This window comes from Halichondria panicea, chromosome 4 (assembly GCF_963675165.1).
Source record: "Halichondria panicea chromosome 4, odHalPani1.1, whole genome shotgun sequence".
Taxonomy (NCBI): Eukaryota; Metazoa; Porifera; class Demospongiae; order Suberitida; family Halichondriidae; genus Halichondria; species Halichondria panicea.
The window spans coordinates 80,001-107,102 of record NC_087380.1 but is presented as its reverse complement, the minus strand read 5'-3'; the positions used below and the strand labels follow the sequence as shown (position 1 = coordinate 107,102).

The 27,102-nt window shown below is 47.8% G+C and overlaps 6 protein-coding genes and 1 long non-coding RNA gene across 10 annotated transcripts in view; 3 read left to right on the top strand and 4 right to left on the bottom strand.

The window, feature by feature from the left end:
* On the top strand, nt 1-6,626 carry LOC135334802 (receptor-type tyrosine-protein phosphatase epsilon-like; the record flags this gene model as incomplete). The annotated part of the gene is given in 17 exon segments (XM_064530129.1): nt 1-18; nt 91-229; nt 446-660; nt 793-890; nt 1,016-1,103; nt 1,204-1,280; nt 1,330-1,464; nt 1,517-1,648; nt 2,160-2,459; nt 2,528-2,677; nt 2,975-3,074; nt 4,433-4,506; nt 4,729-4,915; nt 5,040-5,119; nt 5,373-5,536; nt 5,909-6,044; nt 6,337-6,626. Coding segments are annotated over 17 exon segments (2,177 nt in total), but the record flags the coding sequence as incomplete, so codon positions are not given.
* The window catches only part of LOC135334852 (CXXC motif containing zinc binding protein-like), a 171,553-nt gene extending 150,408 nt beyond the window's left edge, over nt 1-21,145 (top strand). The window contains exons 2-8 of the mRNA XM_064530213.1: nt 19,819-19,903; nt 20,069-20,122; nt 20,184-20,265; nt 20,415-20,446; nt 20,498-20,575; nt 20,622-20,681; nt 20,946-21,145. Of these exons, the coding sequence (XP_064386283.1) occupies nt 19,819-19,903; nt 20,069-20,122; nt 20,184-20,265; nt 20,415-20,446; nt 20,498-20,575; nt 20,622-20,681; nt 20,946-21,023 (469 nt within the window). The 3' untranslated portion in view covers nt 21,024-21,145. The remainder of the gene's footprint in view (nt 1-19,818; nt 19,904-20,068; nt 20,123-20,183; nt 20,266-20,414; nt 20,447-20,497; nt 20,576-20,621; nt 20,682-20,945) is intronic.
* Nucleotides 6,609-19,679, bottom strand: LOC135334767 (receptor-type tyrosine-protein phosphatase S-like). The gene is made up of 32 exons (XM_064530070.1): nt 19,550-19,679; nt 18,758-18,827; nt 18,220-18,552; nt 17,725-17,982; nt 17,406-17,666; nt 17,061-17,348; nt 16,587-16,949; nt 15,991-16,335; nt 15,745-15,941; nt 15,514-15,634; nt 15,079-15,208; nt 14,846-15,006; nt 14,472-14,768; nt 14,145-14,414; nt 13,829-14,086; nt 13,385-13,693; nt 12,911-13,216; nt 12,122-12,227; nt 11,860-12,020; nt 11,452-11,631; nt 11,313-11,389; nt 10,862-10,996; nt 10,677-10,808; nt 10,188-10,484; nt 9,898-10,050; nt 9,752-9,845; nt 9,619-9,692; nt 9,396-9,530; nt 9,098-9,232; nt 8,697-8,860; nt 8,383-8,518; nt 6,609-6,951 (listed from the first exon to the last, which is right to left on the bottom strand). Exons 2-32 carry the CDS (start codon nt 18,822-18,824, stop codon nt 6,871-6,873), a joined length of 6,024 nt encoding a protein of 2,007 aa, XP_064386140.1. The 5' UTR covers nt 18,825-18,827; nt 19,550-19,679; the 3' UTR covers nt 6,609-6,870.
* LOC135334838 (E3 ubiquitin-protein ligase RNF170-like) lies at nt 21,098-23,340 on the bottom strand. 2 transcript variants are annotated; one of them, XM_064530197.1, is made up of 4 exons: nt 23,193-23,340; nt 22,714-23,079; nt 22,554-22,658; nt 21,098-21,434 (listed from the first exon to the last, which is right to left on the bottom strand). In XM_064530197.1, the coding sequence occupies exons 1-4, from the start codon at nt 23,235-23,237 to the stop codon at nt 21,168-21,170; spliced, it is 783 nt and encodes a 260-aa protein (XP_064386267.1). In that variant the 5' UTR covers nt 23,238-23,340; the 3' UTR covers nt 21,098-21,167. The 2 variants fall into 2 exon arrangements, with proteins under 2 accessions (XP_064386267.1, XP_064386265.1); XM_064530195.1 differs by lacking the exon at nt 21,098-21,434 and adding an exon at nt 21,584-22,457.
* Nucleotides 23,341-23,453: 113 nt separating this feature from the next.
* LOC135334867 (uncharacterized) lies at nt 23,454-25,048 on the bottom strand. 3 transcript variants are annotated; one of them, XR_010394384.1, is made up of 4 exons: nt 24,864-25,046; nt 24,543-24,686; nt 23,614-23,829; nt 23,454-23,560 (listed from the first exon to the last, which is right to left on the bottom strand). It is a non-coding gene; the product is annotated as an uncharacterized LOC135334867 (long non-coding RNA). The 3 variants fall into 3 exon arrangements; XR_010394385.1 differs by having other exon boundaries at nt 23,610-24,686; nt 24,864-25,048; XR_010394383.1 differs by having other exon boundaries at nt 23,614-24,686; nt 24,864-25,047.
* Nucleotides 25,049-25,128: 80 nt separating this feature from the next.
* LOC135334832 (uncharacterized) lies at nt 25,129-27,078 on the top strand. Its single transcript, XM_064530186.1, has 11 exons — nt 25,129-25,210; nt 25,263-25,351; nt 25,399-25,528; nt 25,583-25,671; nt 25,718-25,863; nt 25,907-26,023; nt 26,077-26,150; nt 26,207-26,335; nt 26,438-26,508; nt 26,555-26,769; nt 26,877-27,078. The coding sequence occupies exons 1-11, from the start codon at nt 25,178-25,180 to the stop codon at nt 26,948-26,950; spliced, it is 1,167 nt and encodes a 388-aa protein (XP_064386256.1). The 5' UTR covers nt 25,129-25,177; the 3' UTR covers nt 26,951-27,078.
* Nucleotides 27,039-27,102, bottom strand: part of LOC135334853 (caltractin-like) — a 1,482-nt gene continuing 1,418 nt past the window's right edge. The window contains exon 2 of the mRNA XM_064530214.1: nt 27,039-27,102. This exon is cut by the window's right edge and continues 236 nt beyond it. The gene's annotated coding sequence lies outside the window, so the exon portion shown is untranslated.

Genomic DNA, 27,102 nt, shown 5'->3' with positions numbered 1-27,102 from the left:
CAGGGGGAACTTCACAATGTAAGTTGTCCTACATGTGCATGTAGCTGCTATCCTTTGGTTAGCTATAATTATCTCCCCATGTCCCTACAGCCTCTCCTCCGATAGTGGCGCCCATCCCCCCTGATGATATTAGTGACATGGGTATCATCATTGGAGCCGTTGTGGTGGTCCTTGTGCTCATAGTGGCCATAACCATCACCATCATTGTCATCGTGTGTCTAGTCAAAAGGTGAGCACTGTGTGCATAGTGCCTGTGTGCAGGTATAGTGCCTGTGTGCATAGTGCCTGTGTGCAGGTATAGTGCCTGTGTGTATAGTGCCTGTGTGGTGTGGGTGTGTAGGTACATGTATAGTGTGTGTGTGTGTGCATATCAAAACAGCATTATAATCAAGCACATGTACTGACCATTATCCATTCTCTGGCTGATTCCTCCCTCCATTATTAGACACCAAGCTCGTGATAAATATCGCCTCAAGACTGACCGTAACTTTGAGCTAGCATCAATGGACCCCACTACTACAACAGAGCCAACAACAGCGACAGCAGCCCACCACCCTCTGGGAGGAGATGAGCTGGAGCATGCTGAGAGTGAGAAGGCCAAGGAAGCTCTCAATGGAGCAGAGGAGGTCGTGGCTGTGGCTACAGTTACACCAGCTGAAGGTAGTTTCACTGTTAGTACATGTACCTATGGTTTTGACAATATCATATTGTGTACCCCCACCCACACACACACACCACACACACACACACACACACACACACACACGCACACCACACACATACACACTACAGTGCTGGACAGGCTGAATCCGGTTAGTCTGACCAGCTTCAGGTCTCATGTACAGAACATGCACGACGATAGAGCCAAAGGATTTGAAGCAGAATACCAGGTACACACACGCACTACCATACCCCCCACCATGTATACCCCCACTGTACACACACACACACTACCTTACCCCCCACCATGTATACCCCCACTGTACACACACACATACTACCTTACCCCCCACAGTCTTTCAGTATGGACCCCCTGGAAGCTCACGAGGAGGCAAAGATTCCTCACAACAGACTCAAGAATAGATTTGCCAACATCTACCCATGTAAGGATCTTGTGTGAACACTTTCAACTACACAATGTCCTGTACAAGTGTCAACATGTCCTACACAATGACTGACTGTATTCTCTCTCTATATACACAGATGATCATTCTCGTGTATTGCTCAATGCTGTGCCGGGAGTGGCTGGCTCTGAGTACATCAATGCATGCTGGCTAGAGGTAACTACACCAGTGTACATGTACTGATGCATTGATACACTGTACACAGGGCTACCAGCGGCCCAAGGCCTACATTGCTGCCCAGGGGCCCATGCCCACATCACTGGATGACTTCTGGCGTATGATCTGGGAATACAAACTAGCCAATATTGTCATGCTCACCAGATGCAAGGAAGGTGGCAGGGTAAGAGAGACCACCTCCCCTAGGACCCATACACTAACCTCCCCCTGTGTAGGTCAAGTGTGAGCAGTACTGGGCTGAGGATATTGGTGGAGTGTTTGAGACTGAGAACAAGTCAGCGTCGGTCACCACTCTCTCTGTCACCACTTATGCTGACTTTGTCATTAGGCAGTTCACTGTCAAGAATGTGAGTACATATCACACAGTGTGGGGGCCTCCATTCCAGTGGGGGCTACTAGTACATATCACACAGTGTGGGGGGCCTCCATTCCAGTGGGGGCTACTAGTACATATCACACAGTGTGGGGGCCTCCATTCCAGTGGGGGCTACTAGTACATATCACACAGTGTGGGGGGCCTCCATTCCAGTAGGGGCTACTAGTACATATCACACAGTGTGGGGGGCCTCCATTCCAGTGGAGGCTACTGTTACAATCTATAGTGCTTTAACTGTTCATATTTGAAGGCCTTAATGAGTACATAAATGCTGGCAATCTGAACAATTAACACAGTAATTAAAACCTTCTCCAGAAGCATAGTCAAATATTTTATCGTCCTTGCATGCCTCCGGTCCACCAACCATTGCACACAATATTTTAAGATACACAGCTGATATGGTATCCACCCCACTCTTGATAGCTGTGTCCGCCCTCTAGAGTGTGTTTGTGGGTGTGTTACTGATAGCCATCTCCCCACAGAACCATCAAGCTGGCTCTGAGCCGCTCAAGGTGACACAGTTCCACTTCACAGCCTGGCCTGATCATGGTGTCCCCAAGTTTGCCACCTCTCTCATCTCGTTCATTCGTAAGACCCAGCGTGTGCATAACAAGGAGAGTGGTGTTCCCCTGCTGGTGCACTGTAGTGCGGGGGTGGGTCGCACTGGTACCTTCATCACACTGGATGCTATGCTGGAGCGTATACACAGTGAGACCTCCGTCAATGTGTATGCTTTTGTGAAGGCCATGAGGAAGAACAGGGTCCTCATGGTTCAGACGCTGGTAAGTCAGGGGGGCCTAGCTACTGTGTGGGTGTGTGTGTGTGTGTGACTCTACTCCCTAACTCTCAGGCTCAATACTCATTCATCCACGATGCTTTGGATGAGCTCATCACTTGTGGGGAGACTGATATACCAGCCGGGGCTCTGAGGACAAAGGTCAATTTACTATCAAAGGTCATTCCTGGCAAGGGCATCACTGGATTCACCAACCAATTCCAGGTAACTATGGCAACCTCTTTTGATGTACGTAGACAGCATGTCGTTGTATACACAGCGTACGCTATTTAAATGGTTTACTTTATTTAAATGTTGTATATGTCAACAGTTATTGGGAGTGTGTTTGTTTTGAGCAGCCGTGTGTGTGTGTGCATTCTCTTAGAAAAAACTACAATCTCTCATAGTGCATATACACTGTTTCCACCAACACCAACAATAACCTGCCATAGTGCTATATCACACACACACACACACACACACACACACACACACACACACACACACACACCACCACTGTAGCTGCTGGAGGAGGTGAGTCGTGTTCCTGACCCAGAGGATGTGAATGATGCAAACGAACACTTCAACAAGGACAAGAACAGATACCCAGACAGAGTGCCATGTAAGCTTATACTAGCATCAGACAGGGGGTCATGTAAGCTGTATACTAGCAATAGCCAGGGGGCCATGTAAGCTATATACTAGCAATAGACAGAGTGCCATGTAAGCTATATACTAGCAATAGCCAGGGGGCCATGTAAGCTATATACTAGCAATAGCCAAAGGGGGCCATGTAAGCTATATACTAGCAATAGCCAGAGGGCCATGTAAGCTATACTAGCAATAGACAGAGTGCCATGTAAGCTATATACTAGCAATAGCCAGAGGGCCATGTAAGCTATATACTAGCAATAGCCAGGGGGCCATGTAAGCTATATACTAGCAATAGACAGAGGGCCATGTAAGCTATACTAGCAATAGACAGAGTGCCATGTAAGCTATATACTAGCAATAGCCAGAGTGCCATGTAAGCTGTATACTAGCAATAGCCAGGGGGCCATGTAAGCTATATACTAGCAATAGACAGAGTGCCATGTAAGCTATATACTAGCAATAGCCAGAGGGCCATGTAAGCTATACTAGCAATAGACAGAGTGCCATGTAAGCTATATACTAGCAATAGCCAGAGGGCCATGTAAGCTATATACTAGCAATAGACAGGGGGCCATGTAAGCTATATACTAGCAATAGCCAGAGGGCCATGTGAGCTATATACTAGCAATAGCCAAAGGGGGCCATGTAAGCTATATACTAGCAATAGACAGGGGCCATGTAAGCTATATACTAGCAATAGTCAGGGGGCCATGTAAGCTATATACTAGCAATAGACAGGGGGCCATGTAAGCTATATACTAGCAATAGACAGGGGGCCATGTAAGCTATATACTAGCAATAGACAGGGGGCCATGTAAGCTATATACTAGCAATAGACAGGGGGCCATGTAAGCTATATACTAGCAATAGACAGGGGGCCATGTAAGCTATATACTAGCAATAGACAGGGGGTCATGTAAGCTATACTAGCAATAGTCAGGGGCCATGTAAGCTATATACTAGCAATAGTCAGGGGCCATGTAAGCTATACTAGCAATAGTCAGGGGCCATGTACGTGAGTCATCAGTGCTGCTGCAATAGCTGGCTTCATGCTAGTAGTTGCCCCCCAACACCCACCCCCATGTTTGAGCATATGAAGCAGATGGCAGTGATGCTCTAATGCACTGACTGCCTAAGGCTTCCCTACAATACTCTAAGCTATACTGTGTGTGTGTGTGTGTGTGTATGTGGTAGGGCTTTCTTATAACTGTATAACTGTGTACAGTGGGCCCATTGGTACTTCCCCAGCATTATCAAGGTCATCTATTAGCCTTGCTAGTACTAGGGTCTCCAACCTCCAACTCACAGTCTCCCTCTCCCCCTCAGACAACATGTCCCGTGCCAGACTGAGGCCCAGTGGAGAGGACGGCTCAGAGTACATCAATGCCAGCTTCATTGATGTGAGTGTATACACATAGTAATACAATGTACTGTAGTATTGTGAAGTACTGCAGTGCATTGTGGATTGTGTGTTTATGACTGTGGTTATTGTTGACATTCCTGTGGCTGCCACTGCCGCCTTCTAGGGAATTACTTGTGGCCACAATGTCTACACACACTCAGCGCTTATACGCCAGCTGCACGTACAATGTCCTGTCCTTATTGATAACCCCCCCTCTCAGGGCTACAAGCAACGTAATGCTTATATAGCAGCCCAGGGTCCTCTCAGGAACACGGTGGATGACTTCTGGCGTATGATCTGGGAGTTCAAGAGCAAGACAGTGGCGATGGTGTGTAACTCAGAGGAGGGAGGGCAAGAGTCCGCTGCACCTTACTGGCCACCCAAGGAGGACGAGCCTGTCCTTTATGGTAGCTGCTCATTCATACCTGTGTGTACTAGCTGTCTGTCTCAGTACAGTCAATATGTAGTCTAGGTGGACTGTGGTTCAGTGATGCAGTACATGACTGTATCCCTACACACACACATACACAGGCAAGATCACAGTCACTCTCCAGGCCAAGGCTGCCTATGGTGACTTCACTGTCCGCAAGTTCACCATTCAGGAAGAGAAGGTGCGTGTGTGTGTGTGTGTGTGTGTGTGTGTGTGTGTGTGTGTGTGTGTGTGTGTGTGTGTGTGTGTGTGTGTGTGTGTGTGTGCAGGGTCATTGAGTGGCTGGTATGTAATTAATTCCCAAGAGAATATGCCTCAAGAGCTTTTGACCATGAGATATGCCACTAGATATGGGGGATTAATAGCCTCTGTGTGTGTGCTGTGTACTGTGTGTACAGACTGTCTCTTATTAAGCTGCCTGTAACTCCCTATAGGCTGCTAATGGCAAGCAGATGGATGGGTTCACAGTGACTCTGTTCCATCACACTGAATGGCCTCTGGATGGACGACCTAAAACTGGGACCCTCATTGAGATGTTGGATATGATAACAAAGTCTCAGATGTCCACTGGCAACCGACCCATCACTGTCATGTGCAAGTATGTCCATTAATGTTGTGTTAATGATATTCACAGCATGCTTAACATTTCCTGTTGTGTGGTTCATTCCCTATAGAGTTGATTCTAATATTCCCATTCCAGTATGTCCATTCCATTCCAGTATGTGTATTCCAGTGCAGTATGTGTATTCCAGTGTGTGTATTCCAGTGCAGTGTGTGTATTCTAGTATATCCTGTCCATTATCATTCTATACACTGTGTGGTGGGCCCTCTATACACTGTGTGGTGGATGTTTAGGCACTCTAAAACAACATTGAAAGTGCTCAATGTTTGCATAGCCTTTCATTGAAGGCTTTAAACAGCATGCACCGGCTGTCATGAACTAAGCCCCTCCCCCTTTCCCCCCCTCTAGTGATGGCGTGGGGCGTACTGGCACCTTCATCTGTATCCATGCACAACTGGAGAGGCTGAAAACTGAGGGAGTGGTGGACTTCTTCCAGTCCATCAAGTTGGCTCGTATTCAGCGTGCAGGCCTAGTGCCCGATGTGGTGAGTGGCCATGTAACTACTGCACAGTATATAATGGCCTGCTGCAAGCTAGCTATAGAGGCTAAAGTGTTGATTGGCAGTGATTGACCCCTAGCCACTAGCCAGGGCTGTTCTACCCTTTGTGGTGTATCCACCATGCATATTCATTAACCCTTCGTGGTGTATCCACCATGCATATTCATTAGTACTAAATACCATTACCACAATGTCATGTGTTGCCCATGCCTTCCAGTGATGACCTATGTACTCCCTTGTAATCACTGCTCTCTCTCTCTCTCTCTCTCCTGTGCAGACCAACTATGCATTCTGTCACGAGGTGCTTGCTGACTTCATTGACAAGTTCGACAACTATGCCAACTTTAAGGATATGATTTGAACACTTTCACAAACACTATAAAAAGATGTACTGTTATTACTTTTTTGTTTCTACATAATTATAATTTTTGCTGTGAACTAGCCACACAAGCCCTGATATAGACATTGTGTAGAATAGCTCCTTATACTGGTTGCCAAGACTCTTTGAAAATGTCTAACCATGCCATTAAAATGTTTTTTTAATGAAAATTAATATTAAATCTTTAATTCTTCAACAACGATGGTACCAGCGTGAAATCTTGTTCAACATAATCATACACAAAGCGTGCTTACAAATGATATACAATATTACACAACAATTGTTCTCCTAGACTGTTCTGTACAAATATTAAAGTGTAAATTAAATATCTCTGCACATGATCAGCTCGTGATAGCTGCGTCATGAGTGGAGGCAACAAAGAGCATGTGAATACAAAATTAATGACTATAATAACAAAGTTCAGTTCCTGCACTAGAAGTTGGAGTAGCCACTGACCTCACTCAGCGTGTCCACATAGTCCGCCAGAACATCGTGACAGAATATATAGTGCTCCTGCATGGGAGTGGGGGGGGGTGTGACTACTGTACACACATCACTGTGAGAGTAACTGGGTCATGGGGGGGGGGGTGTGTGACTACTGTACACACACATCACTGTGAGAGTAACTAGGTCATGGGGAGGAGGGAGGTGTGACTACTGTACACACACATCACTGTGAGAGTAACTAGGTCATGGGGAGGAGGGAGGTGTGACTACTGTACACACACATCACTGTGAGAGTAACTGGGTCATGGGGGGGAGGGCCGGGGTGTGACTACTGTACACACACATCACTGTGAGAGTAACTGGGTCATGGGGAGGAGGGAGGTGTGACTACTGTACACACACATCACTGTGAGAGTAACTAGGTCATGGGGGGGAGGGGGTGTGACTACTGTACACACACATCACTGTGAGAGTAACTGGGTCATGGGGAGGAGGGAGGTGTGACTACTGTACACACACATCACTGTGAGAGTAACTAGGTCATGGGGGGGAGGGGGTGTGACTACTGTACACACACATCACTGTGAGAGTAACTAGGTCATGGGGGGGGTGTGACTACTGTACACACCATCACTGTGAGAGTAACTGGGTCATGGGGAGGAGGGAGGTGTGACTACTGTACACACACATCACTGTGAGAGTAACTGGGTCATGGGGAGGAGGGAGGTGTGACTACTGTACACACACATCACTGTGAGAGTAACTGGGTCATGGGGGGGGGTGTGTGACTACTGTACACACCATCACTGTGAGAGTAACTGGGTCATGGGGAGGAGGGGGGTGTGACTACTGTACACACCATCACTGTGAGAGTAACTGGGTCATGGGGGGGGGGTGTGACTACTGTACACACACATCACTGTGAGAGTAACTGGGTCATGGGGAGGAGGGAGGTGTGACTACTGTACACACACATCACTGTGAGAGTAACTGGGTCATGGGGAGGAGGGGGGTGTGACTACTGTACACACCATCACTGTGAGAGTAACTGGGGTCATGGGGAGGAGGGAGGTGTGACTACTGTACACACACATCACTGTGAGAGTAACTGGGTCATGGGGAGGAGGGAGGTGTGACTACTGTACACACACATCACTGTGAGAGTAACTGGGTCATGGGGAGGAGGGAGGTGTGACTACTGTACACACACATCACTGTGAGAGTAACTGGGTCATGGGGAGGAGGGAGGTGTGACTACTGTACACACACATCACTGTGAGAGTAACTGGGTCATGGGGAGGAGGGAGGTGTGACTACTGTACACACACATCACTGTGAGAGTAACTGATATTATTTACAAGCCTCAATTTACACCGTTATTACAACCAAGAGTTCAATTCGATTGGCAGATCCAGTGTTAATTGGCAAACGTTTTTACTCGCACTGGTGTTAATAGTTGCTAAACTGTGTACAGTGGTATGGTAGCTGCTTCCTCACCATCTCTATGATGAGGCTGCTTCGGTGGAATCGTGCTGACTTGGCAAACTGGAACACGTCCATCACTCCTTCAGTTTTCAGCCTCTCTAGTTGAGCATGGATACAGATGAATGCTCCAGTCCTACCCATACCATCACTGCAGTGGAGGAGGGTTATACATGGCTCTGCTCTCAGACTAGTATTGTGTGTAGATACATCACTAAACTATGCACACAACCAAAATTAATGATGGATGAAATTATGTATGGGCCACAAATACCGTATAATTATTTAGAGTGAGTTGGCTTAATACTGCACACATAGAGGTAGCTTACTTGCACATGACCGTGATGGGTTTGTTGTTGGTTGACCTCTGAACCCTGTTGACCTCATCCACCATTTTGAGGGTGGCCTCGGTGTTGAGTGGTCTATCATTCTCCGACCAATCGGTGTAGTGGAAGAGAGAGATGGATAACTTTGTGTGTCCGGGAGATCCACCCTGTAGCAGTGAGGTCAAAGTACAGCGTAAAATAAGAAGTAAGATAATATAGCATGAGACATGAAATAATTATACTGGCACAAGCACGAGGGAGAGTTGCCTGTATATGTCATACAACACGAGGATTCTATCATGATGACCCTTTACCAAATCATGTCTGCTGTAATAAATAAAGAATTACACTTGACAACGTGATATAAATACAACTGTAGATAGACTAATTAAGTCAGTACATACCTTCTCCCCTGCGACTGTGAGGTTCCAGCGCACTAGCCCCTCCGCCAGCTGCTCCTGTGATACCAGTGTCACTAGCAGTGAACTCACGGACACAGGCTTGTCCACCTCACGAGGCCACCACTGGTAGCTCTTCTCCTATGCATGGGAGAGGATAGAGTCACACACACACACACCTTCACGCACGCACGCACACACCTTCACGCACGCACGCACACACACACACACACACACACACACACACACACGCGCGCGCGCGCGCACACACACTGAAATTTGGGGACAACTATAATAATAATACCTCCTTCTCCTCCTCGATGTCACAGAGCATCACTATAGCACGACTCTGGAACTCCCAGATCATGCGCCAGAAGTCCTCCACTGTGGTGTCCAGTGGAGCCTGGGTGGCAATGTACGCCTTGGGATGCTTGTAGCCCTGAGGGAGGGAGAGAGGGGTTATGGTGGCAGCTTTAGGGAGAGGGGGATGGTGGCAGCTTAGTACAGTGGGGGGGGGGGGTACTTACATTGATGAAGCTGGCATTGATATATTCTCCTCCAGCTATTTCAGTGTGGCTGAGGTATACACACGAGTTGGAATCTAGTGGGGGGAGGGGCACATGGTCACATGACTAAGGACCATGTCACATGATAACTTACTCGGAACCTTGTCCTGGTATCTATTCTTGTGAATGTTGTAATGCTGCAATGCTTCATTGAGTGGCTGTCCTTCGGGGCTCACCTGATTCAGCAGCTGAAGAGGGGGTGGGTTAGTACATGTACGATGGACTGAGTGACCTTTGTACCTGAAACTGGTAGTTGAACTCTGAGATATGGTCTCCCCCGGCTCTGATCTTGTGTAGGCCGCCCACACGAGTGCGGATATCAATGGAGGGGATCTCAGTATCACCACAGCGTATCAGGTCATTCAGAGCATCGTGGATGAACACAAACTGATCCTGTGAAACAAGACGTAGTTTTTTAGGTTATTTCTTTTTTCATTCAGATCTGCGCCAACTATTTTAGAATCATAAGTGGCCGATATAACAACTACGCTTAGTTTGGCCCCCTGGACAATCATACGGAGGGTACTGACCTGAGTCTGAACCATCTTAGCCCTCTTCAAGCGGATGTCCTGTAGTGTCTGGTAGACATTGACAGAGCTCTGTTTCTTGATCCTCTCCAGCATTGTATCCATGACTATAAAGGTGCCAGTACGACCCACCCCGGCACTACAGTGCACCAGGAGGGGGGCCTTCTCTGGGTTGAAGCGAGCACGCACACGTTTGATGAAGCCAATCAGAGCAGTGGCATACTCTGGTACACCGTGATCAGGCCAGCTGGTGAACAGGTAGTGGTTGACAACCAAGCCTGGGTCGTCGGGCTTGCTCAACTGTGTGTGTGTGTGTGTGTGTGTGTGTGTGTGTGTGTGTGTGTGTGTGTGTGTGTGTGGGGGGGGGGGGGTTACTAATGATCCATAGATATCCAAGTATGTGTACCCAGTGTGTGTGTGTGTGTGTGTGTGTGTGTGTGTGTGTGTGTGTGTGTGTGTGTGTGTGGGGGGGGGTACTGAAGAATCACTCACGTCAGTAATAAAGAACTTCCTTATCTCATAGTCAGCGTATGGTGTGTGTTCATGACAGACAATGGAGAGGCTGTTGGAGGGAGTGATGTATTCACCGTTGACCTCTGAAGGCCAATACTGAGTACACTTAGTCTGTGAGGGGGGGTCAATAACAACAGAGTATCATGATGACACCAACTACCAACCTTGCCTCCTTCCTTGCATTTGGTGAGCATGACAATATGCTCTAACTTGTATTCCCAGATCATACGCCAGAAGTCATCGACTGTGTGTGGTAGTGGTCCCTGTGCTGCGATGTACAGGCCAGGCTTGTTATAGCCCTACAAATCAGAGGGAGAGGGTAGTGACACACACACAGAGGAGGGATGGGGTAGTAACACACACACAGAGGAGGGATGTAGTAACACACACACACACACAGAGGAGGGATAGGGGTAGTAACACACAGAGGAAGGATGGGGGTAGTAACACACACACACACAGAGGAGGGATGGGGGTAGTAACACACACACAGAGGAGGGATGGGGTGACACACACACACAGAGGAGGGATGGGGGTAGGAACACACACACACACAGAGGAGGGATGGGGTAGTAACACACACACACACACACAGAGGAGGGATGGGGGACTCACGTCAATGAAGGAGGCATTGATATAGTGGGAGTCTGGCTCTCCAGGTATCAGCTGCAGCTTGACACGTGTATCATCATCTACAGATATAATACATGTACATGTGATGACCCTGTACCAGACACACTACAGCAATACTCACAAGGGTGTATATTTTGGAATCTATTTTTCTTTGGCATTCTCTCAGCCACAGCACTGGACTGTAGCTTGCTGCTAGGCAACGACAGGAACGCTCTCTCAAATCCTTTCTTCCTGTTTTGGTGCATGTGATCCACAAATTCACTGAAGTCCTCCAGTTCCACAGGCTCTAGGAAGTCCTTGACTGCAGGAGAAGATAATCAGTCACCACACAACACATCAGTACATGTGTTACAGCCACCAGCATACATACAGTGTACTGTGTACATGTATCCTCGAGTCCAGGCCGCAGGGCTCGAGGATACATGTACATGTAGCTAAGGTTCTGAATTAGGACAGGAATTGACAAGACATGTACAGTACTTCACAATAATAATAAGCACAGTGATTCCTTGCTCCCCCTGACCCTCACCGGACATGTGCAGTGGAGAGGTGAACTCCCTGCGTGGTGAGGTGGTCCCTGATGATGAGGAGGAGGTGGGGTTGGCAGTGTACCTACTCTCCTCTGGGAGCATGTCATCCAATGCAACTGACTCAGGACGGAAGCCACGTTTATTAGTCTTCATTCTCATACTAAGGAGGAAGGTAAAGACCATGATTATCTGAACACAAATGATTTAGCAATCTACTTTGGGGGTCATAACTTTACTAAAAGCAATCATAAATCCACTCACCAACAACAGACGATTATAATGAGAATGATGAGTATAATGATGATAGCCACTCCCCCTCCAGCGGCACCAGCTATCAGCCCTATACTCACCGGGGAGGAGCTCACACCTGGGGGGGGAGGGGGGTAAGGATCACTGGTATTAAAGATGATCGTAATAATTATTCTGAGATTAAACGTAGTTTGAACATGTTTCAACAGCCATAACTTTAGTACCGTTGATCCGATGTCAAAAATTTTATGATTTTCTGAAAGCTTAGACAAAATCTTTTAAGTGATGTTTTTCAATCAAAAAGTTTGTTGGGGCCATAATTTGCCATTTTTCGGCCTTAGACCACGGGCTATTTATTATCCATGGTGTGGCCAAATTGGTAAATAGTTTTATCGCTCAAATAGAAACTTTGATGACACCATTTGAAAGGTCTCTTTCTAAGCTTCAGAAAATCAGAAAATCGTTTAAATTGTATCCACGATACTCAAGCTATGGCAGCTGAAAGAGTCCCCAAACATCGTACTATTCTGAGGAGTTGAACATCTTTCAACAGCCATAACTTCAGTACCGTTGATCCAATGTCAAAATTTTGATGATTTTCTGAAAGCTTAGAAAAAGACCTTTCAAATGATGTGTTTCAATCAAAAACTTTGTTGGAGCCAGAATTTGTCATTTTTCGGCCTTGGACCATGGGCTATTATCCATGGTGTGGCCAAATTGGCAAATAGTTTTATCGCTCAAATAGAAACTTAACTAGTATGGATTGTAAGAGAGATTATTATCTGAGGTATGTGTTCTTACTTGGAGCTGTTGCCGTGGCAGCCACTCCAGTAATGCCGTTCTCATTGGATGGTGTAACTGTGAGGTCATAGTTCGTTCCAGGGTCCAGGTCGCTGATGACCACACCCCCTCTCTCCACGGGAACATTACATAGTGACACGCTACATTCATCAGGTGTCTGTCGCCTCCTGCGTGACCCCACGCTGGGTCCAAAGGTCACTGTGTAGCTAACGTAGCCTCTAGCCTCTAGTAGAGTAGGTATATCCCAGGATAGTGTTAGAGTATCAGCAGTACGTGAGACCCCCAGGCCAGAGGGGGGCGGGGGCTCTGTGGGGGGTAGAGGGAGGTGAGGGTGTACATTTGACCAAAACAAAAGCTATAATAGTAATTAATGAGAACGATTTTCAACTAGTCATAATTATATAGATTGGATCAACCAATTTCAAAACTAGCTATTAGGGAGGCCTGTCACATGACATGCTTATAGCCACCTACCAAGCTGAGCGATGAAGTCAATGGACTGGCAGACCTCAGTACCACGTCCGATGATATTCTCAGCCACCACCTGGACAGTGTAGGGCACACCCTCCACCAAGACATCACTGGGGGTCAGTGTCACCTCTCTATCAGAGCTAGTTACGTTAGCCTCGGCCAGGGGGGCGGAGTCAGAGCTGCCATAACGGACCAATCGGATGTGGTAGGCGAGTGTGATGCCATTCTCCTGAGTGGGCGGGGCCCAGCGTACAGTGACAGAAGTGGAGGAGCTAGTCATCCAGCGAGGGGCACACTCCACACGCCCGGGCACTGTGGGTCAATAAAGGCCAGCAAACTAACAAATACACACACACACACACTACACCCGCCCACACACACACACACACACACACACACACTACACCCGCCCACACACACCCACGCCCACACCCACACAACACTCACAGTCCTCTAGTGTCCTGACAGACTGTCCCTCACTGACTGACCCCTCTCCTGCCTCGTTACTAGCACTGACCCCAACACTGTACTCTGTGTATGGCCGCAGACCACTGATAATGAACTCTGACCCCTGGGACCGGCCAAACTCCGCCCCATCCAGATATATAATATGCTCTGCGATGAGCGCATTAAGAGGTGTGGTCCAGTTGACCCTCAGCTGAGTACTTGATAGAGTGATGACACTCACAGTTGGTACTGATGGAACTACAGGAAGTGGGAGGGGCCACAGTCACTATATAACTTCTAGGAATTATATACTTACATGTTACTATGGTTACGCCGGCTGATGGACCATCTCCGATTGCCGTGCTGGCAACGAGCGTACACGTGTAGCGTGTGGCAGGGGAAAACCCCTCACCAATCCCGCCCACCTCTTCAGGGCCATAATTGAAGGAAAGGACCGGGGCACAGGTCAAAGTGTAGTCAGTGAGGTCGCCATTTTGTTGCGCCAAGGGAGGTGGAGTCCAATTAAAGAGCACCGTCCCGTTAGTACGAACGGTGGCAGTGAATGACATCGGAGGAGCTCCCGGAACTATAGAGGTCAAAAGTCAATACAAGGTTATGACTCTATTACATGCTGGATACATACCGTCTTCTCCTGTGGTAACGTCTAGTGTGGCTGGTGGCCCCTCCCCCTTGCTGTTCCTAGCTCGGACACTGCAAGTGTAAGCAGTGAGGGCAGAGTAGCTGAGAGCCGTGTACTGGTTGCTAGGATGTGGCGGGAACACCATGACAACGGTATCTGCTGAGCTTGCATTACACTCCAGAGAGTATGCAATGATGAATCCATTCCTTTGGTTTGGAGGTAGTGGTGTCCAGGTGAATGGTATCATCCCTCTGGTAGGATCCAAGCCAGCTAAAAATTTACCAGGAGGTCCACTAGGAGCTGTGGGGGGTAGGGTGTGTGTGTGTGTGTGTGGGGTGTGTGTGGAGTGTGTGTGTGTGGAGGTTAGTGTATAGTACCTGTTTCAGGAGTGATGAAACTGATCTCGTTGCTATTGGGGGAGGAGCCATCGTTGTTACTAGCAACCACGAAGCACGTGTAGTTGGCCCATGGGACAAGGTCAGAGGTCACACTGGTCATGACAGTTACTATGACGATAGTATCCAGAGAGTCCCCAATCCTGTCAGAAGATTAGTTATTAGAGTTATTGGTAGGAGTTATTATTATAATAATTATTATATATAGTGTGTACCTGAGTGTTCCCTGGCAGGTGAGTGTGTACTGGTTCACAGCAATGTCAGTATCATTAGGAGAAAGCCATGAGAAGGTGTGGTTAGTGGGTGTGGTCATCATGTAGCTCAGGGAGAGGGGAGCACTAGGACCTGCAGTGGATGTATAGTGATGGTCAATGCACACACACAGTGCTAGTACTGTAGTCACATTGTACACACACACACACACACAGTGCTGGTACTGTAGTCACATGCACAGTACATGCACACACTACCAGGAAGTGATGTGGCTTAGTGTCAACACAAGGCTGGTAGGAACCCACTACACACACGCACACACACCCACACACACACACACACGCACGCACACGCACACGCACACGCACACGCACACGCACACGCACACACACACACACACACACCCACACCACCACACCACCAACACACACACTCACCAACACCAGTGGTGTTGAAGGTGGCCAGCTCTGATTGGGTACTGCCTGCTGAGTTGGTGGACACCACACGATAATAATATCTAGTCTTCACTTGTAGACCCCCCACAAACACACTGTACACCTGCAGGGTGGGGGGTACAGTATATCACACGCACACACACAGGGTACACACACACACAGGGGGGTGGTAAACTATATCACACACACACACACACACATACACACACTTACAATATTGGTGAGGCTGATGTCACTGGAGCCAGGCAGAGTGGCACTGCTGTTGATGAGGTCATTAGAGTTCAGGCCATACATCACTATGTAACTCTCGTTGTCATAGACAACAGTCATCACCGTCCACTGAAAGATGGCCGACTCATGGTTCACACTGAGTAGAGTCAGTGACGTGGGCGTGGTGGGAAGAGAAGAGCCTGTGGAGTGGGCGGTAGTATATATATGTGTGTGTGTGTGTGTGCTTACCATACACAGTGACACTTGATGTGCCCGCCCCCTCCACACTGTCAGCCACACCCACCAGCTCTAGTTGGCTACCACACCTGTATTCATACACTCCAGACACACTCGTCGTTATACTCAGGACGCTGGAACTAGTTGCCATGGCGAGGTCATTAGTCATCACCCCCTCTGCTACCATGGTAACAGCTCCATCGTTGAAGGACACGCTCCACTGTATTGTCTTGGTGATTGCTGTGGGTGTACTTTGAACCCTTGATGAAGCCATGCAAGTGATAGCGTAGGTGTTGTATGGAGGAATGTCTAGTATACGACCAGTTACCATGGTTACATCAATGTCCAGTATTGGATCTGTACAGGAAGAGTGAAATACGCATAGTACCACAGACCGTAGTTGACAATTTGGCAAGCTACTTTCAGGAGGTCATAACTTCACTATCAATATCAAAACTAAGAGATACATTCTGTAGCTCTAGACAAAGCCTATCACATGACATGCTCAGATCACAGTTCTGGGAGGGGCAAAAACAGGCTCTATGCGCTATATAGTATTATGTATTATGTTTCTGAAAAACATACAATTGGGCTGAAGATACACTCACCAACAATGTCAATGGCTGTCACTGTGGACCTGCTAGTACCATCAGTGATGAATGGCCTCAGTCCAGTATCTTCAGGAGTGATTGTCCCCTTACACACATAGCTACCAGAGTCTGCCATCCTACTAGCAGGAGAGTAGGAGTACGATCGTACGAAGAAGACATTCAAGGTATTCATGATTGGACCAGCTGTGATCCTTGTTGTGTTGACCACCTCTGATTCTACACCATTCTCCACTCTTAGTAATACAATGGTAGCGTCAACACCAGGTATGTTCCCTGTAGTAGCAGCACAGATAAAACTGGCATCCACGCTAGTGTAGGGAGTAGAGGGGGTCACAGTGATGGTCATACTGGGGGCCGGTACTGTAGACAGAGCAAGGAGCAAACATAATTTATTAGCAAACAATATCTCTAACATTAGTATAGCCAGTCTATTATTAGTGTGTGCTATGGTGTTACTGTTAGACTACTCACTTGTCAGTGACACGGTGGCTGGTTGGTTGCTGCTCAGAGTGAGTGGACTGGAGAGGTCCAAGTAGTCAAGAGATATGACCACCTGACATGTGTAGTCATTCCCAGCATCAGACACCCGAGCCATGGGGATGATATACATGTGGGTGGAGCTAGTACCCACGGAAACACCCCCCTTGAAGAAGTGATACATTGCCATGGTAACAGAGGCGTCGGATAGGGTACAGCTGAGCGTTGTTGCCATGCCAACAGTTCCAGATACATCAGCGATATCAACACCAAACACAGGAACTAGAGGAAGGACAATAATATCATTATCACCATACTATAGAGTCCGTGTACTCTCACCTTGTACATTGCTATAATACTCGCCACAGCCGACTTCAGTTCCCACGGTAACCACACAATAGTACTCTCGCTGACTTTCTCTCAGCGTTTCAAAGGTCAGGGTGGCGGTATCACTGACAGATGTTCCCTGTGTGTCCAACCATTGGAAGCTGACAGAGGTGGGGTCATCACCACTATTGTGGCTACAAGTGAGGGTCAAAGGTCGACCAGCAATGGGTGTGGCTTCACTAGGAGTGATGGTGACATCAAAGGTAACATCATCTGAGGAAGCAATGATAATAATACACTGGTCAACATTGTACCCCCTGACCCCACCCACCTCCGACAGTGACTGTGCTACTGGATCTCCCTCGTCTGTTCTCCACTGTACAACTGTAGACACCGTCCTCAACTGGTGTGGGAAGTGTGAGGGTGGAGGTGTACGCCCCCGCAACACTGCCTGTAACGCTCTGTGAGGGTGTGCCTATTGTGAGGGGGGAGCAGTTCCTACGCCACACGACAGTAGTGGCCGGCCCCCCACTGGACAAACAGGTGAGTGTGGGGGCGTCGTATGTGAGGCTAGTCACAGTGGGCTCTCCTGTGTGGGTGGGTGTGGTGTGGGTGGGTGGGTGGGTGTGGGTGTGGGTCTCAGCTGCTGAAAAAACAAAGTCGCTACAAGTCACCACAATGACATAACCCTGATACAATAGTTATACACAACATAATTACTTCCCCTGTATATACGTGTACAACTGTACAGTAGTTCAGTTTCAGTCCCTCTGTTACTGTAGTTACTGATTCACACATTAATATAGTAATAGCAGTCATGTCATACCTCCAGTGTCCGTGTAGAGGCCAATATAGACATCAGTGAGGACACCACTAGAGTTGGGGATGTTGACTCTGAACAGACCTGCTGTAGTAGGTACAAAGTCCCCTCTATTCAATACCAGCTCTCCATTCGCACTCCTGCTCTGATAGAAGCTCTCAGCCACCTCTGAGCTGAGTGCTGTGCTTGCTCCAGGCAAGAACCAGTCACCGCTAGTACAGCAAGGCCTGTGTGTGGTGGCGGCTATGAGGCCATTATCACCAGCCCCTATATCCTCCATATTGACCAGGTCATTGTGTGAGTAGCTCTCTCCCTTCAGACTGAAGCTAATCCCATCAGCTGTGAGGGGGAGCATGGGGTGATGGTTGTGTGGATCAAAGGTGTACCCAAACTAACAGTATTAATGGCACTCTTGTTGAGTATTATAGTGTGTGGTCGCACCAACCAAACTAACACCACCACAAGTAACCTCAGTGTTTGATAGTACGAAGCTTGGTCTACACACACGCACACACACACACCCACACACACACACACTACACACCTTGAGCCTCCACCAAGAGACAGTGAGTGGAGACTAACAAGAGAAGACCAGTCAACACCCTCTCCATTGGCTGCATTGATAGGAAATGTGTAGTCTCACAGTACATATAAGAGGGTACACACGCATACACTGTACACTGCATGTACTGACATTAAAGGGTCTTGCCACAACAATGAATCAGCATAGTCAGGTCTGCTAATAATATTCACACCCCCAGGCCAGCACATCTGGCGTCAGCTATTAGCCTGAGGTCACCACATGTACATGCATCAATGACAACTGGCTCCTCACAGTTATAAGGCTCCTACAGTTATAACCTCCTATCAGTGAATATCCCCAACACACCAGCAATGCTCACTGGACCATTATCAAACACAAGCCACACTGTGATAACAGTTGCTACACACACCCACCCGGCCTAGCCTACAGTACAGTAACGGCACTAAGGTCGTTAGGGCCTGCACCTAGGGACGTATGGAACTAAATACCCACAACAGCTGTGTACACTCCAGCCAGGCTGACCTAGCTACAGTGAACACTTCCAGCCAGGCTGACCTAGCTACAGTGAACACTCCAGCCAGGCTGACCTAGCTACAGTGTACACTCCAGCCAGGCTGACCTAGCTACAGTGAACACTCCAGCCAGGCTGACCTAGCTACAGTGAACACAGCTTATTGTCAACAACTGTTAGCTCATTACCAGTACACAGTTCCTACCACAACAAGTCCTCATTATTAATAACCCAGTGTGTGTGTGCATATGTACACGCTACACCTAGTCCCCCACACTCACCACTGTGTGTCTTGAGCAGCTTTATCCTCGGCCGTACAGTGCACAGTCTTGGTATCCTCTGTCTGGTTGAGTGCCGTTAGCTAGCGCTAGCATGCGAGGTTAGCTGATAATGACTCAAACTCCACCTCTTTCCTTGCACACTTCCGTCTGCAACTTGCCTCAGGGATCTGAAGGACCATGGTGAGTGGGTGTGTGTGTGTGTGTGTGGGTGGGTGTGTGGGTGTGTGTGTGGGTGTGTGTGGGTGTGCTGTATTGACTGCATTATTGTAGAGGTTGTGTGTGGAGATCAGAGCACAGTTGAACAACGTAACTGACCTCACAGCAGAGGGGGCAGACTTCAGATGGTATATCAAGGTACGCATGCATGGGACGTACCTATACCATTGCACACACACTCAGTAATATTAGACGCTATGGGTATATAGATTGGGAAAGCGAAGACTTTGACTGACTCTATGCAATGTCTACTGCTCATAATGATGGTGTGTGTTTAGTCCCTCCATTGGTTGACCTCTGCAGGTTCGCTGTGGTAACTGTATGGAGGAGTCCAAGTGGTTGTATGCAGTGGCCGAGGTACTGAGATGGTGTCCATGTACTGAGATGGTGTCCATGTTGACTGAGCTATTATGTACAGGATAGGGTACCAGTGAAAGGTGGGCGTGGCACTGTACACCTGGTCATCAAGTGTAAGCTGTGTGCCAGAGAGAACACTGTAGGTGAGGAACACACACACGCCCCCTGCTCGTTAGTGACCCCCACACATATGCCCCCTGCTCGTTAGTGACCCCCCCACACACACGCCCCCTGCTTGTTAGTGACCCCACACATTTTATTTTTTATTTTTTGAAACCTCAAACACATGCAGAGATTCTAGAGGACCACATCAAACCCTACAGAGTGAGTGTTCCATATCTTGTGCCCCGTGTATTGTGAGGTGGTTGCTCACAGGCTGTGGACAGTGGTGTCTTCAAGGCCATAGTCGCATTTAATTGTCGTGGTGTAGAGATCAGCGCCTTTGACCCCAGGGTACGTTCCTCTGTGTGTTGCTATGGTGATGATGTACTCCTCACAGGGTGGCTTCCGTGTGAGAGGAGAGAGCAGTGTCTTCAACGATGTCTCATTATCTGATAAGGTTCATTATAGCGTTCGTTAACTCTGAACTGCCATAAGTAGTTTAGTTCCGTTGGTCCAATAATGTTACTGAAAGCTTTACAGAGATAGGCCTCAGAAGTCTATTTTGGGCCTATTTCCTTGCTCCCCATTTGAATGTTGCTGCATTGTATTTGCTGGCAAATGTCTTATGCTCTTCTGCCCACCACAGTCCACCGTGCACTGACTCTGTCTCCTCACACACACATGCACTGATCGACTATGTCTCCTCACACACACACACTAGGAGTGGTACGATTATGATGACATAGCTAGTCAAGAAGTGAGCATCACAGACTTTGAATATAGAGTTGTCAAACTATAGAAACACTATTACATGCGTGTGTGTATAGTACATCTACCTGAATAATTATAACAGCAATGTACTATTATTGGTGTCATGATGGTCTCCTTCATAATAATTATAATAATTGATGTGAACACAAATTAATGATATAATATATATGAATCAGCGGTTGCCATTAGCAACATGAGCTCTATAGAGGATGGTGATATACACTAGTCCACAGGTTAATATAAGGACATCATCCAATAGTCCCACTGCCCCCAGCACCACCTCGGGCAGGAGGTCGAAGGGACTGATCAGGTATAGAGCTACTATTGCTATGATCAACAGAATATGCAGTCTGTATATGAGCACAAGTCCTTGCACTGTGAAGAGGTTCCTCCACATGTGAGTGAGTATTGTGGGCACATCGTACAGGTAGTGCATCAACTGAGGGGGGGGGGAGGTGAGGGAACATGTGAGTGAGTATTGTGGGCACATCGTACAGGTAGTGCATCAACTGAGGGGGGGGGGGTGAGGGAACATGTGAGTGAGTATTGTGGGCACATCGTACAGGTAGTGCATCAACTGAGGGGGGAGGAGGTGAGGGAACATGTGAGTGAGTATTGTGGGCACATCGTACAGGTAGTGCATCAACTGAGGGGGGGGAGGTGAGGGAACATGTGAGTGAGTATTGTGGGCACATCGTACAGGTAGTGCATCAACTGAGGGGGGGGGAGGTGAGGGAACATGTGAGTGAGTATTGTGGGCACATCGTACAGGTAGTGCATCAACTGAGGGGGGGGGGAGGTGAGGGAACATGTGAGTGAGTATTGTGGGCACATCGTACAGGTAGTGCATCAACTGAGGGGGGGAGGTGAGGGAACATGTGAGTGAGTATTGTGGGCACATCGTACAGGTAGTGCATCAACTGAGGGGGGGGAGGTGAGGGAACATGTGAGTGAGTATTGTGGGCACATCGTACAGGTAGTGCATCAACTGAGGGGGGGAGGTGAGGGAACATGTGAGTGAGTATTGTGGGCACATCGTACAGGTAGTGCATCAACTGAGGGGGGGAGGTGAGGGAACATGTGAGTGAGTATTGTGGGCACATCGTACAGGTAGTGCATCAACTGAGGGGGGGGGGTGAGGGAACATGTGAGTGAGTATTGTGGGCACATCGTACAGGTAGTGCATCAACTGAGGGGGGAGGTGAGGGAACATGTGAGTGAGTATTGTGGGCACATCGTACAGGTAGTGCATCAACTGAGGGGGGGGGAGGTGAGGGAACATGTGAGTGAGTATTGTGGGCACATCGTACAGGTAGTGCATCAACTGAGGGGGGGGAGGTGAGGGAACATGTGAGTGAGTATTGTGGGCACATCGTACAGGTAGTGCATCAACTGAGGGGGGGGGGAGGTGAGGGAACATGTGAGTGAGTATTGTGGGCACATCGTACAGGTAGTGCATCAACTGAGGGGGGGGGGGGAGGTGAGGGAACACACACACTCGTGTACAACAATTTAAAGGGTACACTAGTTCTAAAGGGAAGTTAATAACAGTTCCTACCGGTCTCCATTGCCCTGACATTCTCTGGTTGTAGTCAGTGACCTGTGTCCACAGTTCTTGTCCTTCCTCTTCCCTCAGAGCATGGCCAGCCAGCAGCAGTGTCACCTACACACACAGTCAGGGATAGATACTACTAATAGAGTTACTACCAATGATGTACCTGTCTCCTACAGATGGGGCATCTTGCTGCCCTGGGCCATTGGTCATGCCTCCAATAGCTGAGTACACACTGTGCACAGAAGGTATGTCCACAGTTGGTCTGTACTGGGAGGGCTAGAGGGGCCAGACACACAGGGCACCTCTCGTCTGGAGCCACTTCAATGGCTGGTTGCTCTATACCCATATCACGTCGTGTGTCTTCTACAATGTGTGCCTGGTCAGGATGGAGACCACGTTGGCTGTGTCCGTGGCGTAGAAGGATGAGGAGTGTGGCCAGCGAGACTAGCACCACCACACCACCTATCACCACCTCATCTCCCAGTCCTATTACCAGAGTGCCTTCACCAGGAACCACCGCGGCTGGGACCTGGAGGGAGGGGGGCAGGCTAGTCTGGGAGTACCGAGTAGATGGTTCACACACACAAGCTAGTCTAACAGAGGGAGTCCTATAGAAGTAACTTATAGTCTGTATGTACTTACCTCTGGTTCACTGGCTGTCATAGGGTCTACAGTAGAGTCCTCCATCCCAGTTAAGTTATAGTGAGTCTCATAGGTATCAGGTAAAGATCGTCAGTTTGGTTCATCCAGCCCCACCTACATAATGTAGACTTCTGCAACCCGCGGCGATACACTGAACACAATAATACTCATTAGCGAGTTTTGATTGTTGCAGATTAAAAATTAGATACAGACCCCCCCCCCCCCCCCCCCCCCCCCCCCGGAACATTATGTTTCACTTCGTAAAAAATTTAACGTGACAGTAGATAATAATAACAATTTTTAATAATTATTATTATAATTATTTTGCATAATTATATATAAGAGTCTTGAAACGAATTTTCTTTCTCCTGCAGAAAGAAAAAAAATCAACAAAGAGAAAACAATAGTTTCTTTTACCTACTTTCATGTGTGTTGTCAGATTATAAGAGGTGAGAAACAGTGTCACCATCAGTTGAGGAGGCATCACCTGATGTGGATTAGTGTGTGTTGTGTGTGACGCTTTCCAGCCAAACAGCCACACATAATAGAGGCCACTACAGTGGATTGTAGTGCACTTGCAACAGAGAATTACCAAACAGCAAAACCACAATTTAGATTGGTTATTATCGGGCCAAAACTGAAAAGGGAAATTATATTTAGCATACATGTGTAGTTGTTTCGGTCACTTCTGATTATACAAAATGATTCTATTCTGAAGAAAAAAAGACAGAAACTCAAAAAAGGAAAGTTGGGTCGTCGCCCGGTTTCACAGAAACCGGTTTGTTTCACGGAAACCGGGCGACGCCCCAACTTGATTATGTACTTGACAGGGGAGTATGTATGATGCATTCAAAAGTTAGGGAAATTACTTATTGATTTGTAAAGAAATGAAGAAAAATCCCCCAAGAGGGAATCGAACCCACGCCTTATCTATCATATGATCTACAAGCCACCACCCTAACACTAAGGCACACCCTAACCACTAAGCCACGCTCCCAGAGATCCTATACAGATACAGGTTTATATATAAAATATTACTGTGGTTTTGCTGTTAGGTTGCAAGTGCACTGCAATCCACTGTACTAAGACAGCCAGCACCAATCATTTAAACGCCTACATGCCAGTATTCAGTTTAGAAAGGGACAGGCACACTAGAATAGGTTGTAGCTCAACAACAAAAACCATAAGTTATACAGCCTTACGTTGGGAGGTCATAACTTCTCTAAAAAGCAATAAATATCAAAACTAAGAGATGCATTCTGTAGCTCTAGACAAGGCCTATCACATGACATGCTCAGATCACAGTTCTGGTTGGGGAAAGAGTCACACTCTGCACGCGGCAGTACTCACTATTTCTTAATTGTGTTCCTTTATCTGCAGTGAAAGACGTCCAATGGGTCGTCCGCAAACTCCACAGTGTCACCTTGTAACTCCTCCATCATCTGCTGTCATAGCAACTTGTCACTGACTCCGCCCCTCTCGTGCTCTCCATCACTGTACGCAATGAAGTAACGGGTCAACAAATGTGTAGCAATGGGTGCATTTGATACAGAGGCTGTATAGTTTGATCACTAGTAATGATATCTATTAGCAGATATTGAATACCAGTCATCTAAAGCAGCCTATACACTGTACTAGGTGGTCCACTTTTGATCATGACTAGCCACTCACTTGTACTCGCTGCGATGCTCTTTGCCTCGTGATCTATTGCTGCTGGCCTTTTGGGTGAGTATCCACCAGATATCCAGCCTTGTGGAAGCTCCTAGAGGGAAGGACAAGTGAACGCTTTTCCTCACCAGCCGTCTCCATCTTGTGTGTGAGCGTGTCTGGAAAAGGGTCATTTAAACTCTAAGAACAGTTTTCTCTTCATTTATTAGTAATCTGGCTTAACGATCCGTAACTACTCTAACTCAAATTTACCAGAAATTCATTTACAATTGTAATGACCTTTACCCAATCCTAAAAAGGCTTTTTAAGATGCTGCAATGAACTTGGTTGAGTTTCTGCACAGGAGACAAGTGAGTGCTGATATAATGGCGTGTGTATACTGTTGCCATAGTCCCCATGCAGGCTGGAGTGGAGGGAGGACATGTTAGGAGGTGTCTGTGTCGTCGTGTGGTACCACTCCCATCCATAATCAACCCTCAACTCATACACGGGTGTGTGTCATGTGATGCTTTCCCTTGTCATGTGATATCCCCTCTAGTCATGTGATATTGGGGTTCAGTCAGTGCGGCCGATATCTCCTCTCATATTGCAATAGTATGTCAGATCGTGATGAGCACGACTATACGCTACACTGGTGGACCTTCCATCTATACCACCCCCTGAGTCATGTGAGTGTCATGTGATACCCCATTATGACATATGATACCATCACACCTACGCAGCTAAGTGAGCAGGTTCTGTTCAGAGCAGCGTCAGATCTCCATCTCATTATTGGATTGACCTCTGACCTCACCCTGGCCCATGGATGCATGTTAGTCTATACTGTGCATGTCCTAATAATCATGTGATCCTAACAGGAGGGAAGGTGGAGCTGTGGATACACGAACATGTCATGTGGCATTACTCCCAGGCCCAGGACGGAGTGGCCCCACTATACTACTCAAGTATGATCTCCTACCACCTTATCCTGTGTTCCTGCCTCAGCTGGCACTCAGAATACCAGGTAGGAGTCAGTGTGTTGTACCAACCTCATTATCCCCATCCAGGTTGCCTCCTGCTCAACACAGGGGACAGGCTGGTGGCAGTACACTATGACACCACACACACTGCATGTACACACAAGCAGTGGTTCTCCAGTGATCCAGCAACCCTGGACACTCCAGGTAGGCATGTGCATGGATATCACTAGCCATTGGATAATCTACTGCTGCCATAGTGGAGTGCAGTCCAAGTCATCTTCTCCCAGTGGAGGTGCATCTTAACTCCAAGCAACTGCTTCCTACCACTAAGGTGAGTAGCCAGCCACTAGTGTACACTGACCCCACTGTGTGTGTGTGTGTGCCTAGAGTGGAGTGTGTGTGGGGCAGACTGTGCTGGATGTGGAGGTGTGGGCTAACAGCCTACTGTGCTCAGAGCTGGACACTAGAGGCCTCTCCTATCACTGTCTACTGGACTATGATCTACAAGTGGTTCAGGTGAGCCTTTACAATGCAGCCAATAATTATATTGATCCGCAACTATAGAAGGATTACAGTGATTAGATTTGTAAATGTGTGTATTTAACTGTGTGTGTGTAGGTGTGTGTGGAGGAGAGAGTTGCTGTGTTTGTGATGGCTGCCCTATTGGAGGTGTCCAACATCACTGGAAGGTAGAGCTGCTCTTGATACTGTCTAATAATGATGTTCATCCTGCAGTTACGATACTGTGTCTGTGGAGGTGGTGGGGGCGTGGGATGTCTGTGAGGGTGTGACTAGTGTAAGGAGAGTAACCACACCCACTATTATACCAGGCCACACCCACCAACCTGTATCTGTGCGCACACGTGCGTCTTCCCTGCGAGCACAAGCCCACCTCCCACTAGGACCTCAAGCCACCGTCAGGACCTTCTCCAACCACACTGTGTATTCAGGTAATCCCCACCCTCATGTGTGTGTGTGTGGGCATGTAGTGTGGTGTGGGCGTGTGCTTACGTACCCCCTGTGTGTGTGTGCGTGTGCTTACATACCCCCACTGCAGGCAAGTCACTCCAGTTCCTCAACCATCCTATACTACCCGTCACACTAGCACTGGTCAAGCACACCAGCCCCTGAACAATAACCATCATGGAACTATTAAATTTTTAACACATCATTTTATCACTTTCCACTTATTTCTGTCCCTGTATCATGACATGACATATTCAATATTGATAACAATTGTTGTCACATCATGAAAGAATTGTATACTGAGACTGAGACTGAGA

Coding starts and splice junctions, on each gene's coding strand:
- LOC135334767 (XM_064530070.1), bottom strand. CDS start 18,824: ATGGAGAGGGTGTTGACTGGTCTTCTCTTGTTAGTCTCCACTCACTGT. Junction 18,553..18,757: donor TCTCTTGGTGGAGGCTCAAG/GTGTGTAGTGTG, acceptor TCCCCCTCACAG/CTGATGGGATTAGCTTCAGT. Junction 15,209..15,513: donor CTTCAACACCACTGGTGTTG/GTGAGTGTGTGT, acceptor CATCCACTGCAG/GTCCTAGTGCTCCCCTCTCC.
- LOC135334838 (XM_064530195.1), bottom strand. CDS start 23,237: ATGGAGGACTCTACTGTAGACCCTATGACAGCCAGTGAACCAGAG. Junction 22,659..22,713: donor GCCCCATCTGTAGGAGACAG/GTACATCATTGG, acceptor CTGTGTGTGTAG/GTGACACTGCTGCTGGCTGG. Junction 22,458..22,553: donor TGTCAGGGCAATGGAGACCG/GTAGGAACTGTT, acceptor CCCCCCCCTCAG/TTGATGCACTACCTGTACGA.
- LOC135334832 (XM_064530186.1), top strand. CDS start 25,178: ATGAACTTGGTTGAGTTTCTGCACAGGAGACAA. Junction 26,151..26,206: donor AACTGCTTCCTACCACTAAG/GTGAGTAGCCAG, acceptor GTGTGTGCCTAG/AGTGGAGTGTGTGTGGGGCA. Junction 26,509..26,554: donor GTGTCCAACATCACTGGAAG/GTAGAGCTGCTC, acceptor TTCATCCTGCAG/TTACGATACTGTGTCTGTGG.